The sequence below is a fragment of the Olea europaea genome, chromosome 6 (assembly GCF_002742605.1).
Source record: "Olea europaea var. sylvestris chromosome 6, O_europaea_v1, whole genome shotgun sequence".
In the NCBI taxonomy this organism is placed as follows: domain Eukaryota; kingdom Viridiplantae; phylum Streptophyta; class Magnoliopsida; order Lamiales; family Oleaceae; genus Olea; species Olea europaea.
This window is the reverse complement of record NC_036242.1, coordinates 11,455,056-11,469,333: the sequence shown is the minus strand read 5'-3', so window position 1 is coordinate 11,469,333 and position 14,278 is coordinate 11,455,056. Positions and strand designations below refer to the sequence as shown.

At 33.8% G+C, this 14,278-nt stretch overlaps 2 protein-coding genes across 2 annotated transcripts; both read left to right on the top strand.

Moving 5' to 3' along the window:
* Window positions 1-8,073: 8,073 nt before the first annotated feature.
* On the top strand, window positions 8,074-8,942 carry LOC111396495. Its single transcript, XM_023022918.1, has 2 exons — window positions 8,074-8,582; window positions 8,664-8,942. Exons 1-2 carry the CDS (start codon window positions 8,133-8,135, stop codon window positions 8,940-8,942), a joined length of 729 nt encoding a protein of 242 aa, XP_022878686.1. The 5' UTR covers window positions 8,074-8,132.
* A 21-nt stretch (window positions 8,943-8,963) lies between these two features.
* LOC111395158 lies at window positions 8,964-9,476 on the top strand. Its single transcript, XM_023021165.1, has one exon. The coding sequence runs from the start codon at window positions 8,964-8,966 to the stop codon at window positions 9,474-9,476; it is 513 nt and encodes a 170-aa protein (XP_022876933.1).
* The last annotated feature ends 4,802 nt before the right edge of the window (window positions 9,477-14,278 follow it).

The following is a 14,278-nucleotide window of genomic DNA, read 5'->3' as shown; positions in this document are numbered from 1 at the left end:
TAACGCCATCGTCCAAGTTTGCAAGTCGCTCAGAATCTGAACGAATGAAGTGTCATACGGTCGCCCAGAGCTATTATTATATTCTCGCCCAAACCTTCAAGTCGCCCAAAGTATCAACAAACATAACGCATCGTGGTTATCAAGAAATGTAATTATCAAGGCAGTTGTTGAAGTAGCCTTATCACGTTCCACAACTCAAGGAAGTCAATCGAAAGCAGTTGGACGATGAAAGATAATGGCAGCAGTTAAAAGGCGGTTTCATGACAAAATGGCCACTACAAAGAAAGTGGGTAGTTATAGGACGATCAAACAGTTTTCAGAGTAGTTAATCACAAAGAGATCGTCTATGAGGTATAAAAGGGAGAAAAGGCGTAGAAGCAAAGGACCGAATCCAAAACTCTCGAACAAGAGAATATGTAATTTTCATTTCTTTAGCTTTTAGACTTAAATACTTTCCTTTCTGTAACTCGTGTGCTTGCGCCCCTTGGAGGCACGTTGTTTTTCGTTTCCAATTGTAAAGTTCATCGCCAATAAAAGAACACCCATTTTTGGGACTTTGTCTCAAGAGGTTTCGTCCCTTACACAATCGTCTGATCCCCTTTAATTGTTAGCGAGTTAACCCGCGCAAAACAGGGGTTAAACATACTTTTAAGAACCAATTTAAAATTTCAGTTAGAGTTCAATGACCATTTATGAAATCAATTAACAATGATTTGGACAGTGAGAGGAAACTATATGTATGGAACACACGGTGATTATTCAATAGAATGATAATTATTGTTTTTGCCCTTTTGGCCATCATCATTTTTTGAATTGCTTATTCAATTTATAAAATAACATTAATGGAGAACATGAAATACGTTAAATTCGAAAAAAGTCAGTTATAGATTGTGGTGTACGATATATTTTTGAAAGGAAGTATATGTAAACATATTTCATATGTTATCTAGTATTTTTGGTTTTAATTATGTAACATGATAAGTGCGTTTTGTGTACTTATCCGAACCATATTACTAAATTTTTATGTTGTCAAATTATTAATTTCTACTCAACTTGTGTTAATTTTCTTTTGTTTTTTATGGACTCATTTGAAGCAATTGGAAAGGGAAGGAAGGTAATATGCCTTTGGGTGAAAAGTTTGGGGATCAAATTCCACACATTGAAAATTGAAGGACTTGAATTACATTAAAGAAGATATGGGTTGCACAAATAAATTTGTATCAAGGACTAAATTTGATTAAGTGGGAGAAGTGGTGCCTTTATGAGAAATATCAAATTAATTGGGCTTCAAACCAATTTGAAAAAGGGATAAAAGTTTATTTGGGCTTGGACACCTTTTTGAACTAGTTGTTGGTGATTAGAAATTGGAAAAAACAAATGGTTTTCTAAATCCTAAACTCACATCCCACTTTACTTTTAAATATCAATATTCTAAAATTAGGCTGAATGTTTCATTATTTAAAAATCAGATATCTTTTATTTATATCTTAATTATTTAAGTAAAAATCTTCATTTACCGTCGATCCTTCTCTGATGTACTCCCGACAGCCATCGATGCTCATTATCTTCCCAATATATAAACACCAATCAATTTCTCGTCCTCTTTGCGAAGCGGCATACGATAAACTCAAAGAGTAATAACTCGATTGAGGAGTGAAAAGTGAAGGAAGAAATTGGAAATCTAAATCTTAAATAGAAGAGGTAACAGAAAAGTAGATGAAATGCATAAAGATTCTCCTTCTAAAAGACACAAATCTACACAATCAGTCACAACTCCGATCGCAAAAAAAAAGGTAAGTTTTATTTCATTCATTTTTTTCTTTATTTCCAGCGTTCATTGAACCTTGGAATTGATGGGTTACAAGTATGAGTGATGTATGTTTCATTTGTGACATATTTTGCATTCAGTTTCAAACCGTGCAATTTTAATCAAAATGCCGAATTGTAGAAAGGATTTTGTTGTTGTTATGTAATTTTGCAATTTTGATTTATGAACTACAAAAGGGAATTTATCACTTATTTGTTGTGCTATTTGTGACCTAGCCGAATATCTGTCACCAACGATTATGTTATTTGTGACCAATATGTGGGCATAGAGACTCATTATACCAGAGGATAGTTTGTTTCCAAGTAAAATTATAATTATCCCCACGAATGGTGTGTTGACAAAATTCAAAACGAATCTAAATGAAGCCCAATGCTTATATTATTGAATATATGTTTTGCCTACTTTCTGGAAAATGATGAAATTGTTGTGCAGTCTCACTTGATACATTATTTTCTATTGAGGCAGGTTCAACTATCCAATGAAGATGAAATGTGGTTTAACATAGCACAGAGATTTGTAAGATTCTCACTCTTTGAGTTTTATTTAGTAACTGGGCTCTGACATATTGGCAACATTGATCCAAATAGGCTAGAAAATACTTTGTCACGTTTGAAAAGGTAATATTTCAATACGTTGAATGTTATGACACATGAAGATGTAAGTGAAGCATTTCTTACTGCGACTGACATTCTAGATCGGGATGTTTCTATGCTTGGTGCGTTGTATTTCATTACTTCATAACTATATTTGAGAGATTACAAGAAGGTTATTGAACACTTTTTGTTCATACTAGCTTCAGATTTTAATGCTATGGATTTGTTCCCATGGAGTAAATCACTTTTTGACACACTAATTAATTCATTGAGGGAGTGATTGAGCAAGAGAACAACCCATTATAGATTAAGAGGTCTTCTAATAGCGTTTCAAGTATGGATTTACAAGACGATTCCTAGTCTCAATAGATATGTGCTAGAAGGATTTCAAGAGTGTATCCCCGAATAAAGAAATGGATGACAGTGGATCATCCATCGGCTGCTAAGCTGGAATGACTTGAATGCTTCTCCGATATAGATGTAAGGATTTAAATACTATTACAATACAAAATTGCATGTCACATGTACATATTCATAATTCATAGATCATAATGAATAGGTCACATATTATTTTCATTAAGCCCTTGTTTGAGCCCCATTTTTGGGAAAAATAAATTTTTGAATAGTGTATTGATGGAAAATGTGTAGTTAAAAAATAAGAAAAAGTTTTGGATTTACATGTAATATTATTTTATTGAAAAATGTGTGGTTGATATGATGTCAAAACACTATTGAAAAATACATTTTTTTTCAAAAGAATGGGACTCAAACAAGGGCTAAGTCAGAGATCATACTGAATAGGTCACATATTTTTTTCACTAAGTCATCTACGGGTCACAGACATATTTATGACATGCTACATAACATCATCTCACATCATATGCGAATGCATATCTTTTCTTTCAATGGATACTCAATTAGTATTACAGTCGAACATTCGAGTTGATGATTCATATATTGTCGTACATTACATTTTTTGTAGCGATTGAGAACAAATTATTTTGTTTCATTTCAAAATAAAATCATAGAACTCAAATATAATTTGGGTTATATTATTACGTCGCTACGACACTTCCATAAGAGTTCAAATTAAAGTTTTGGTCACGAAAGTCAAGTTTCGCTACTCTTTTTAAAAATTTTGTAAGGTGTCGAAATCTCATTTAGATGAAAAAATTTTATGTTACATTATTTTGACGACACATTTTATATTAATTGCTGCCTTAAATTTTAAGATTTGATACGCTTGTTGTACTCAAATTTGATTCCATTATCTTTGATTTCTTCTTACGCTTTTTCCATCCACTAAGTTTATTAACTACCCTACTTTCTATATTAATTTCCATCTTTCTTTGTAGTTAACCACCAAAATATTAAAAAAAAAAAAAACTGCCATTCAATTGGAATTTGTATGGTAGGTCCTTTGCAACCACTTGAAGACTCTTGATAAGTGTGTTTTTGCACACTTATTTAGGTCACAAACATGACTTAATAATGAGAAAAATGATTGAATTGTGACTTAATCTCGTTATATATGTGAATTGTAGGGAACACCGATGAATATGGTAAAATTCAGAAGAAAAGAGCCGAAAAAAGACTAAAATGGAGCAAAGTGATAGTTCGGGGACCAAGTTGCAAATAATTCATAGATGAGACGGGAAATGGAATGAAGATTCAAGAGTGTTAGAGGTCAATCGGATGAGGAAAGGAATCAAGAGGTGAAATATAGTCGAAGTATTATCAAGTATCAATTTTCAGGCAAAAAAGTTATGCTCGTGATTTTTAGTCTCTACTTGAGATCCATTTTTTGGAATAGTAAAAATCTGAATTTGAGGAAGCCTATTTCTATCAAAAGTGTAGATCTTTGATTTTTCTTCCCAATCCACTTTGAATCACTTTAATCGGAGATTGGGAGAGAAAGTTATGACCAAAATACTAAAAGCTGTCCGACGGAAAAATTTCTATAACCATGCGGCCGCATGGTTATAATTCCTTGCGGTTGCACAAGGCAGTACAGGGAAAAATCTGGGCTGAAACTTCTGAACCATGAGGTAGCATGGCTTTATACCATACGATCGCATGGTATAAAAATGTGACAAAATCTCAGGTTTCCTTATTCGACTCAAACACGATTTAGTAAGGTTTTGGGTAACTTCCTTGACCTAATTCCGCCTCCAATAAATACTAGACGACCCTGAAACATAAAAGGGGGGGAATATACACAATATTGGAGGATTTGGAGAGGAAAAACAAGGCAATCCACTTCAAGATTCAAGATTTCACTTCAAGAATCAATTGGGTAATGTTCTTCCTTGGTTTTAATTATTGTTTTTCTTTATTCCCCATTATGCTAGGCTAGATTTTTATTATGCTAGGAGATGGATGCACCATGTAGTTGGATCTTTAATTTTCTAGTTTTGCAATTTGACATTAAAACATATTTCTTTTGTTTTGAATGATTTATATGCATTTATTGTTTCCGCAATTAAGGGCCCGTAATTGTGTGAGTTTGGGTGATTTATTCCTGCATTCGAGAAAATTGGAATAGATTCGACATAATATAAATCATCGTAGGGTCCGATAGGGGATAGAAATATACCGCTATGCCCTACGTGAATCTTTAAGTGTTCATAAAATTACATGCGTTTTTACATATGCACTTGTCATAGAAATATAGGCCGGTGGTATGTAGAAATAAGTTTTATACATCTCGAGAGAGAGTATTGGATAGACTTAGGAACATTGATTCGTCAACAATTGAATTATGTTGTCATATTGTGAAACTAGAGTTTAAAGTGATAATTGCATGGGAAATCGTGATCCTAGTATGTTTAATTTCTATTAATTACAACAAACGTGCGTTCTCAACAATTGATTTCATTCTAGAGTTTTAAATTATTGTTTTGCATATTAATTTCAATTTAATCATAAAAAAATGTATAATTGGGGTTTAATTAGGTCTACATTCACTTTGGTAATTTAGTTTCGGTTAAGGCTACGGTAGGTAAAATTTGAACTAATCAATCTCTGTGAGACGATATTCGGACTCATTTAATCCACTTTATTATTTGTTAACGAACCGTACACTTGCGGTGGTTTTAAATCGAAAGAAAATAATTTCGTGAACAACTCCCACTTCAAGTTCTTAACCAACCCACTCACATTATCCTGTATGACTTCCACTTTAATTCATTGTAACCACCCTCTAAAATCAAATTTTGCAACTCCATTTTAAATGCAGTTCACGGCCACTTCCTCGAAAATTAAAGAAAGAGATTGCCTCCAATTTTAACCAACCCCACTTACTTTATCATTTTTAACTTCCATTTTTAATTTATTGCTAACCACCACTTCCATTTGAAATTTAAAACCATAACCATCCCAAACATTTAACACCCATTATGTTAAAAGTAACTGCTGCCTTTTTTCATAATTGCAAGTTTTTCACTTCCATTTTATTTGAAAATGCAACCTAAAAAGTTCATTTATACAAATCACAAATATTCCAGTACCATAGTTATTAATCTCATTTTGGTTCCTACTAAACGCCGTCATTCTTTGCTAATCTAATGTCTAGATCAACATAAAGTTCAATCCCTTTGAACTTAGGGTGTGTTTGATTGCACACATTTTCCATGGAAAATAGGTATTTTTCACCTAATTTCCTACTTTTACCTTGTTTGATTGACAATTTTTTTCAAGGAAAATATTTTCCTTCTTTTGGTCACGTGACCACATTTTCCTTGAAAATAAGGAAAATATTTTCCTTGAGGTTGGGTGGATTTTATTTTCCACGGAATTTAACTGCTTCCAAAATTGTTGGTAATCAACCCACGTTAATCTCTCTCTCTCTCTCATCTCTACCAACTCCAAATCAGTTCCGTCTCTTTCATCGATTCGGTCTCTCTCATCTATTCAACCGAGCGAGGAAGAAGAAATCACCGACTTGTCTCTGTTTCCAGATCTGCTACGGGGGAAATCACTCCAAAAGGCTGGCAACGAGGCTGTGACTGCATAGATTGAGGTTAGTTTAACAATCAAACCACCATATTTGATTTCTATATTTTTATAATTCTTAATTAGATTGAGTACAAAGTAATTATTTGTTAATCAATCTTGTCGATTTCTTTGTTTAAATTCATGGGCACCTCATTATTTCTAGTTACAGATTCCAATTTGTGTTTTTGTTTTTCACAGAATTCAATTTGTGTTTTTGTTTTTCATATATGCCGCCGAACATTTTTTGAGGATATAAATGATTGCTTTATATAATTATATAACCATAATGTTCTTTAGTAGGATTTATCTTTTACTCACTAGTCATTGAATCAAAAAACTGAAAGCCTGGACATTTCAGTGAAGACTATTGAGGCCGACTCACAGTATCCACATTTTGAATACATTGTCATGACAGAATTTGCCACAGATAATGAGTCCATAAGACCTATATGTAAAACATGTGCATGCATTTGATTTCCCCAATCAAGTCTTGCAACATTGGCAACACCAGAAATCACAGCTACGTAAGTATACTCATTAGGACATACGTTCGACTCTCTCATATGCAGAAACGCATCAATTCCCTCCTTCTCTTGTCCCATCTGGATGTACGATGTAATATCATAGATCATGTAACCATCACTAGTAAAAATGATCAGAAAGGCAAAAAATCAGAACAGGGTAGAGGCAACTTTCAGTCCTTTTATTCTTCACAGATGCATTAAAATGGAACATTGCTGGTAAAGGCTTTAGAAAGTGGCTGAGGTGGTTGTTTATGTTTTGAAAGTCATTTATGCATATATAATTTCATCACATCCCAAAATCAAATCATAGACATATCAAGCCTGAAAATTTTCTCTGCAACATTTCGATGTGTTTCCTTTCGCGTGTTACAGTAGTTGAATAGTAGTGAAATGGAGGCTTAAATAATGCGAGGAGAAGATTATGTGGTCTGACTATAATTTTTGGTTAGTTAACGCTCTATGAGATGGAAATTTTGAATTTTGAGATTATATTGATTTGACCAAGTGAAATTAGGTACGTCAGGATGATAAATGTCATTTTTAGTGCTTTAACATTCTGTTTTTACTCAATTTATTATAATCAAGGAAGTTTCACCTGCGAACTGGAAGTTGAAGAATTACTGCACCATATAAAAATTTTTGCTTCATATTTAAATATGGGTAGTTATTACTTATTTTATTTATTAAGTAGAGTTGTTGCATTGATTAGGTGAGTGGCTGGGCATTGGAACAGTTTGAAATGGAGGAAATTTTCAAAATGAAATCTCTTCCATTAAATCTGTCCATCTGTCATGCTACTTGCAACTCAATTTTTGATGTTCATCTCTTAACTTTTTATTTCACTGTCGGTATATTTATTCAAGCTTTTTTTGATTTTTAAGAAAATATGTTGAGATATTTTGATAAAGATGTATTTAATGAAATTGGCAATGAGACTATTATCCAATTTACTATTTTGAGTCCCCCATCAAGGATTTTTTTTACCTTTCAAAAAAAATTATGCTTGGAAGGTCATGCCATGAATTTCTATTCTAATGTAGGTACAGATAACTTTTTATTCTTTAATACTTTTATGTTATTCTTTATAAACAAATTTTTATTGAATTTTTATTTACCTTTGTAGTTTATAACATGGCTACAACAACGAATCAACGTCGATGCCGACGACAACACTTAGGTTTATTTTGGACGATGGTCATGCAAGCGATTATGATATATAATGAACTTAGGCGTCGTGCACGACATCTTCCAAGAGCTCCTCATACAAATTGGAATTCTGAAAGAGAAATAACACTTACACGAATGTTTGGCACGAGTGATACAATATGTCGTGATCTACTTAGGATGAAAATAGGTCCATTTCAAAGATTATGTGCTCGTTTGCGAACTTATGGATTGGTTGACAGTAAATACGTTCAAATTGAGGAACAAGTCGCAATTTTTTTGAATACAGTCGGCCATGACCAACGTAATCGCGCTGGACGTTTTACTTTCTTTCGATCTGGTCAAACAGTGAGCTTTTACTTTCATAGAGTCTTACATGCTTGTCTTGGACTGTATAGAGATGTTGTGATTAATGCCACTCCTCATAACTCGCCATACGAAAAAGAAAATGTCCAGCCATGGTACTCCTTTTTTCAGGTTAGAGGTTTGTAGTTATTTAATTATATTTCTTAAAACTTCAATATACACATTTATTCTGAAAAGTATTCTTTTTTAAAGGATGCCGTGGGAGCAATCGATGGTACACATATTGCTGCGTATGTGCCTTTAGAGGAGCAAGGTAAATATCGCAATAGAAAGCAAGTGATTTCCCAAAATGTTTTAGTAGCTTGCACATTTGATATGAAATTTACGTACGTGCTTGCCGGTTGGGAGGGATCCGCACATGATGGTCGATTGTTACGAAGTGCAATATTACGCCAAGGACATAAGCTAACAATTCCTGTTGGTAAGTTGTGTCACTATTTTGAAAACATTTCTTCCACACATAAGTTATAATAATTACCTAATGACCATCTTATGAATGACTCTTTCGTAGGCAAATATTATCTTGTTGACGCTGGCTTCCCATCGGTTTCAGGTTTTCTTGCACCATACCATAGGACTCGTTATCATCGTAGAGATATTGAAGGTCAACGTCCTGAAAGTAGTAAGGAGTTGTTCAATTTTCGACATTCATCTCTACGTAATGTTATTGAGCGTACAATTGGTTTGCTGAAAAAAAGATTTGCATATTTGAGACATCAACCCTATCACGACATTGACACACAAGCAAAGATAGTTCTTGCCTGTTCTGCCATCCACAACTTCTTAAGGATTGATGACGTAGAAGATGTTTGTGAGGAGGACGACTTAGATAGTAGTGATGATGAGGTTAACCCTACGCATGTTGATGTACCTGAAGATGAAACTCCAAATGCTCACATTTCTTTCACAAATCAGGAAGTGTGGTCTAATAAGAGGAATGCGATTGCTGATTTAATGTGGGCTGATTATCTTCCCAATCAAAATGCGGGAATTGATTTTGATTGAAATTTGATATTTTTTTGTTATTTACGTTTTTATGTAATGGATATAAACTTACTAGACTTTCATATGTAGTAATTGCTTGAATTGAAGACGTATTGACATTAAGCAGATTTTTTTTCCATGTCTTCTATAATAGTTGACATAAGCTTGTTAGAATTTTACATATTGTAATTGAAATTGCTGTTATTGGAGACAAATTGTTGACATGCAATTTTGTTAAATGTTCTTATTTATTGGTTGACCATAAGCAGTTAATCTTGAACTACAGAACTCATGGCAAATAATCGACAAAGCTCTACGGTACCTTTTCGAGTTCCTAGACCAACCCTCCATTCAGATGTGGAGGAAATAAGCTCAACCCAAGCGGATCCTAATTCTAGGAATCGTCAAATACGTTGGAGTTTTGGGTTTTTTGGGTTTTGGGATTTTTGGGTTTTTTCATTTTCGTTTTATGTAATACATTGGACGAAATTTCATCATTATTTATTGAATTGATTATTTGATAATTATTTTTGATTGGAAAAAAGAATATATAAGTGGTAGAAATCTGAATTGGTAGGGATAATTATTTCATCTCCACAGTGTTTATGCATCTTTCGTACCGAATCTTCGCATGTTTTTATTCACAAATTGACTGCTATATTAATTACAATTTGTATAAGCTGGTTGAAGGTTCTGATTGAACCGTTGGATTATTTTATTTTATTTTTAATTGAATTTGCATAGCTATATGCATACAAGAAACTCCATGAACCAGTAGTCTGACTAAAAGCGGACAAGCCTGGGAATATGGTGAGAACACGCATGCATGGTACAATATGTTTGAAGTACTGGGCAGCTTCATTTTGATAAATGTGCAATGATATATTGGCGTAAATGATAGTGAGATGATGTGTCTCGCTGCCTTGAGCATTGCTGAAGAAAAGCAAATGACCATATATGATGTAGCTTCATTCACTTAGATGGATCGAATGTGAGAGGGAAAAAAATCAAAACTCAGGTGTATAATTTACACCAATTCAAAAGTCATGTTTATAGTTTAAAAATTTAAAATTCAGGTATATATATAATTAATTAAAAATGTTTATTAAATCAATATAATAAAGTCACAGTTGTATAATTAATAGTCACAGATTTCTAATTACAAGTCACATATTTTCAACTTAATTAATCACAGATTATTTCGAGATTACGAATCAAAAATTTTATGAGTCATGGTTTATTTTGAGATCACAAATATTTTTTTTTATAGGTTATAGTCTATTTGATTGGTCACAAATAAAAAAAAAAAATTATAGATCACAGTTTCTTAATGATAACAAATTATCAAATTAGTTAGCCACAAATTATATAATTTTTAGGTCACAATTAAATGGTTGGTCACAAACCAAATAGTTTGTCACATACACCAACCAAACTCCCCACTCCCACTTCCGATCTCGATCCACCGCCAATATTTGATCACAATTCAATCAAGTAGTTGGTCACAAACTCTCTTCTTCCCAATCGTCGTCGTTGCGCCACAACCACCACGACTGCCACCAACATCAACTACAACACCACCACCACAGATCACGGCACACGATTACTGCACACTACGATCACACCCAACTAGCCTGATTCACTTCCACATATTCATGTTGGCAAATAGAACACTGCCACTAAATTCCACCATTCTTCCAGCCACCACCGCTATGACTACTACACGTATCACTACTGTCACCCTCGCAACCGCCCGTTGAAACACCATCTACCACCTCCACTTGCAACTCTAATCAACCACTGCCTGCTAAAATCCATTATTTCTTCCAATACTAAAACACCCACAAAAACCATCCAACCACATATCAGGAAACCACCTACCCATAGGGGTGCCACGCGGCGCTAGAAAGAAGTCACTAGAGAAGAGGTATGACATTGAATAAAGAGAGATCGTGCAGGTCACACCAGGGACGGATCCAGGATTGAATTCAAGATCGGGCTACAAAATTTCAAATCGCGCTACTACGCGGAAAAAAAAGATTTACACATAAAAAACTAGTTTTTTACCAAATAATAATAATAATAATAATAATAATAATAATAAATGCCTTAAAAAAAAGCTATTGGGCCTGGGGGGCTACAGCCCAGCCCAGCCCCCCTAAATCCGTCTCTGAGTCATGCGTAAAAAAAAGTGCACCTTCGCAAGTCAGTAAACAGTGCGAAAAATTCCTAAAACCACCGCACCACCACTATACCAACTAGAGAAACATATGCAAAAAAAGGGAGGCAAGAGAGAGAGACGATGATGGGCTCACGCATCTATGGTTACGACTGTAAGGTGCTGGGGCATCACGCACGACGGTCGGTGCTTCGCCTGTCACCGACAGACACGAGCGTTTTGAAGAGTCACCAAAGGAGTGGGTAGGAGTGGATATGAAAAATGAATTAGCAATTGAAAGATGTATTCGGGTTTGTTGGGTGGAGCGGGATGTGAGAATTTGGGGTTGATTAATTTAAAGTATTAATATTGAAAATTAAAGTGTTACCTAATTTTTGAACATAAAAATTTCCAACCTGATTTTTAAACAATGATCTTGAAAAATCTAGCATAGTGTAATTTCGACTTGTGAAAATTTAGGTAGCGGTTAGTTTCCATTTTCATCTTCAAAACGATTTTTAGTTTTCCCTGAAAATGACTTGTTTTCCGCGTTTTGACAATTTATAACTGAAAACGCTCAAAATGATAAAAAGTCATTTTGCGTTTTCAGTTATAAATTTTAACTCATTTTCGAAAATGCGTTTTCGAAAATGACGGACCAAACGCATTTTTCGCGTTTTCGAAGACGGAAAACGGAAAATGACTAGAAAACGGCAAACCAACAGCAGTCATTCCGGCACAACACTAATGTAATATTCGATAATCAAGGTCAAATAATATTAGATTGCCACAGTTCTCAAGAACACCAATAATCACCGATTTTGGATTTAACACGCAAATAATGAACTAGGCAACTGAAGATATATTAAATCTACGACCTCCTAATCACAAGGCTTATGAAGCTCACCCGAGCTTGTTGAACGCCACGAGAAAATCATCCTGATAAGTTCGAATGGTCCATTATATTTCTTGTATTTATTAACATAATGGAGTGGGCTCTTTTCTATTTCACTATTTCATGTTTTGTGGATATGACACATGGACATTGAAACTTTGGTTGAAGGGTGTACTGGAATTACCCTTCTGGACTCCTAATCTGAAACGTTGATTAGGATTTGGTCGAATTTATGTCTATAAAATTTGTTTAAGATTTGTATCATTGATTAACAAAATTTCATGGAAAAAACCACTATTTTCCATGGAAAATGTCACTTTTTCCATGGAAAATAGTGGTTGTCAAACAGATAAAATTGGAAAAAATGTCTATTTCCATGGAAAATAACGGCTATCAAACACCAAAAATTGGAAAATTGTAACATTTTCTAGGTTGAAATTTAAGTCAATCAAACACATGTAATTAACATTTTCCATGTAAATAATTTCCAAGCAATTGAATTACCTGGAAAATATTTTCTTTCCATGCTATTTTCCTATTTGCAATCAAACGCACCCTTAGTGTTGAATTGTCTGGACAATGCGTTCGGATGAATTTTTTTAATGTATGGTTATTGCAAAAATGAGTTCATCAAAATTTATAAAACATTGTGCATGTAAAAATTTTTATGATAGGAGAATTTAAACTAATTCCACTTCATTTTCATCAAGAATTCCTAAACCTCTTCAAATATGAGAAAATCGATCGTAAGCTAAAGGTTTAGTGAAGATATCAGCTAATTAGTCCTCGATTTTTATAAATTCCAACACGATATCTCCCTTTTGTGCATAATCTCTAAGAAAGTGGTGTCAAATTTTAATATGCTTAGTTCGTGAATGCAAGACGAGATTTTTAGACAAGTTGATGGCACTAATGTTATCACACATAATAGGCACATGATCATAAGATAAGTGATAATCACAAAGAGTTTGTTTCATCCAAAGTGCTTGTGCACAACAACTTGCAATCGAAATGTATTCCGGCACGACAGTAGATAGAGCAACAGAATTTTGTTTCTTACTAGATCAAGACACAATTGCAAAGCCTAGAAAGTGTCAATTTCCATTAGCACTTTTTTGATCAATATAACTTTCAGCCCAATCGGCATCCGAGTAGCTAATTAAGTCAATATGAGTCCCATTTGGATACCAAAGTCATAAGGTTCTAGTTCCACTGAGATATCGAAAAATTCTTTTTATACAATACGTAAATGTGATTCCTTAGGATTAGATTGAAATCTAGCACATAAGCATTCACTAAACATAATATCGGGTCTAGTAACAGTTAAATAAATAAGGGATCTGATCATACCTCGATATTTTATGACATCAACCAGCGTGCCTTGCTCATCTTTGTCAAGCTTTAAGGATGTGCTCATAGGTGTGTTTATAGGCTTAAGATCATGCATATCAAATCTTTTGAGCATGTCTAATATTTACATATTTTAATTTATGAAAATACCATCTTTTGTTTGTTTAATTTGAAGAGCGATGAAGAGTTTTAGTTCTCCGATCATGCTTATTTCAAATTTTTTACTCATACAATTTGAAACTTTTTCACAAAGACGGATGTTTGTGTCACCAAAAATAATGTCGTCAACATAAATTTGAACAACAAGCATATCTTTCTTATAAGTTTTACAAAAAGTATGGTATCCGCTTTTCCAAAAGAAAATTCATTTGAAAGAAAAAATTTGCTCAACCACTTTAGTAAGCTCACAACCAATCAAGA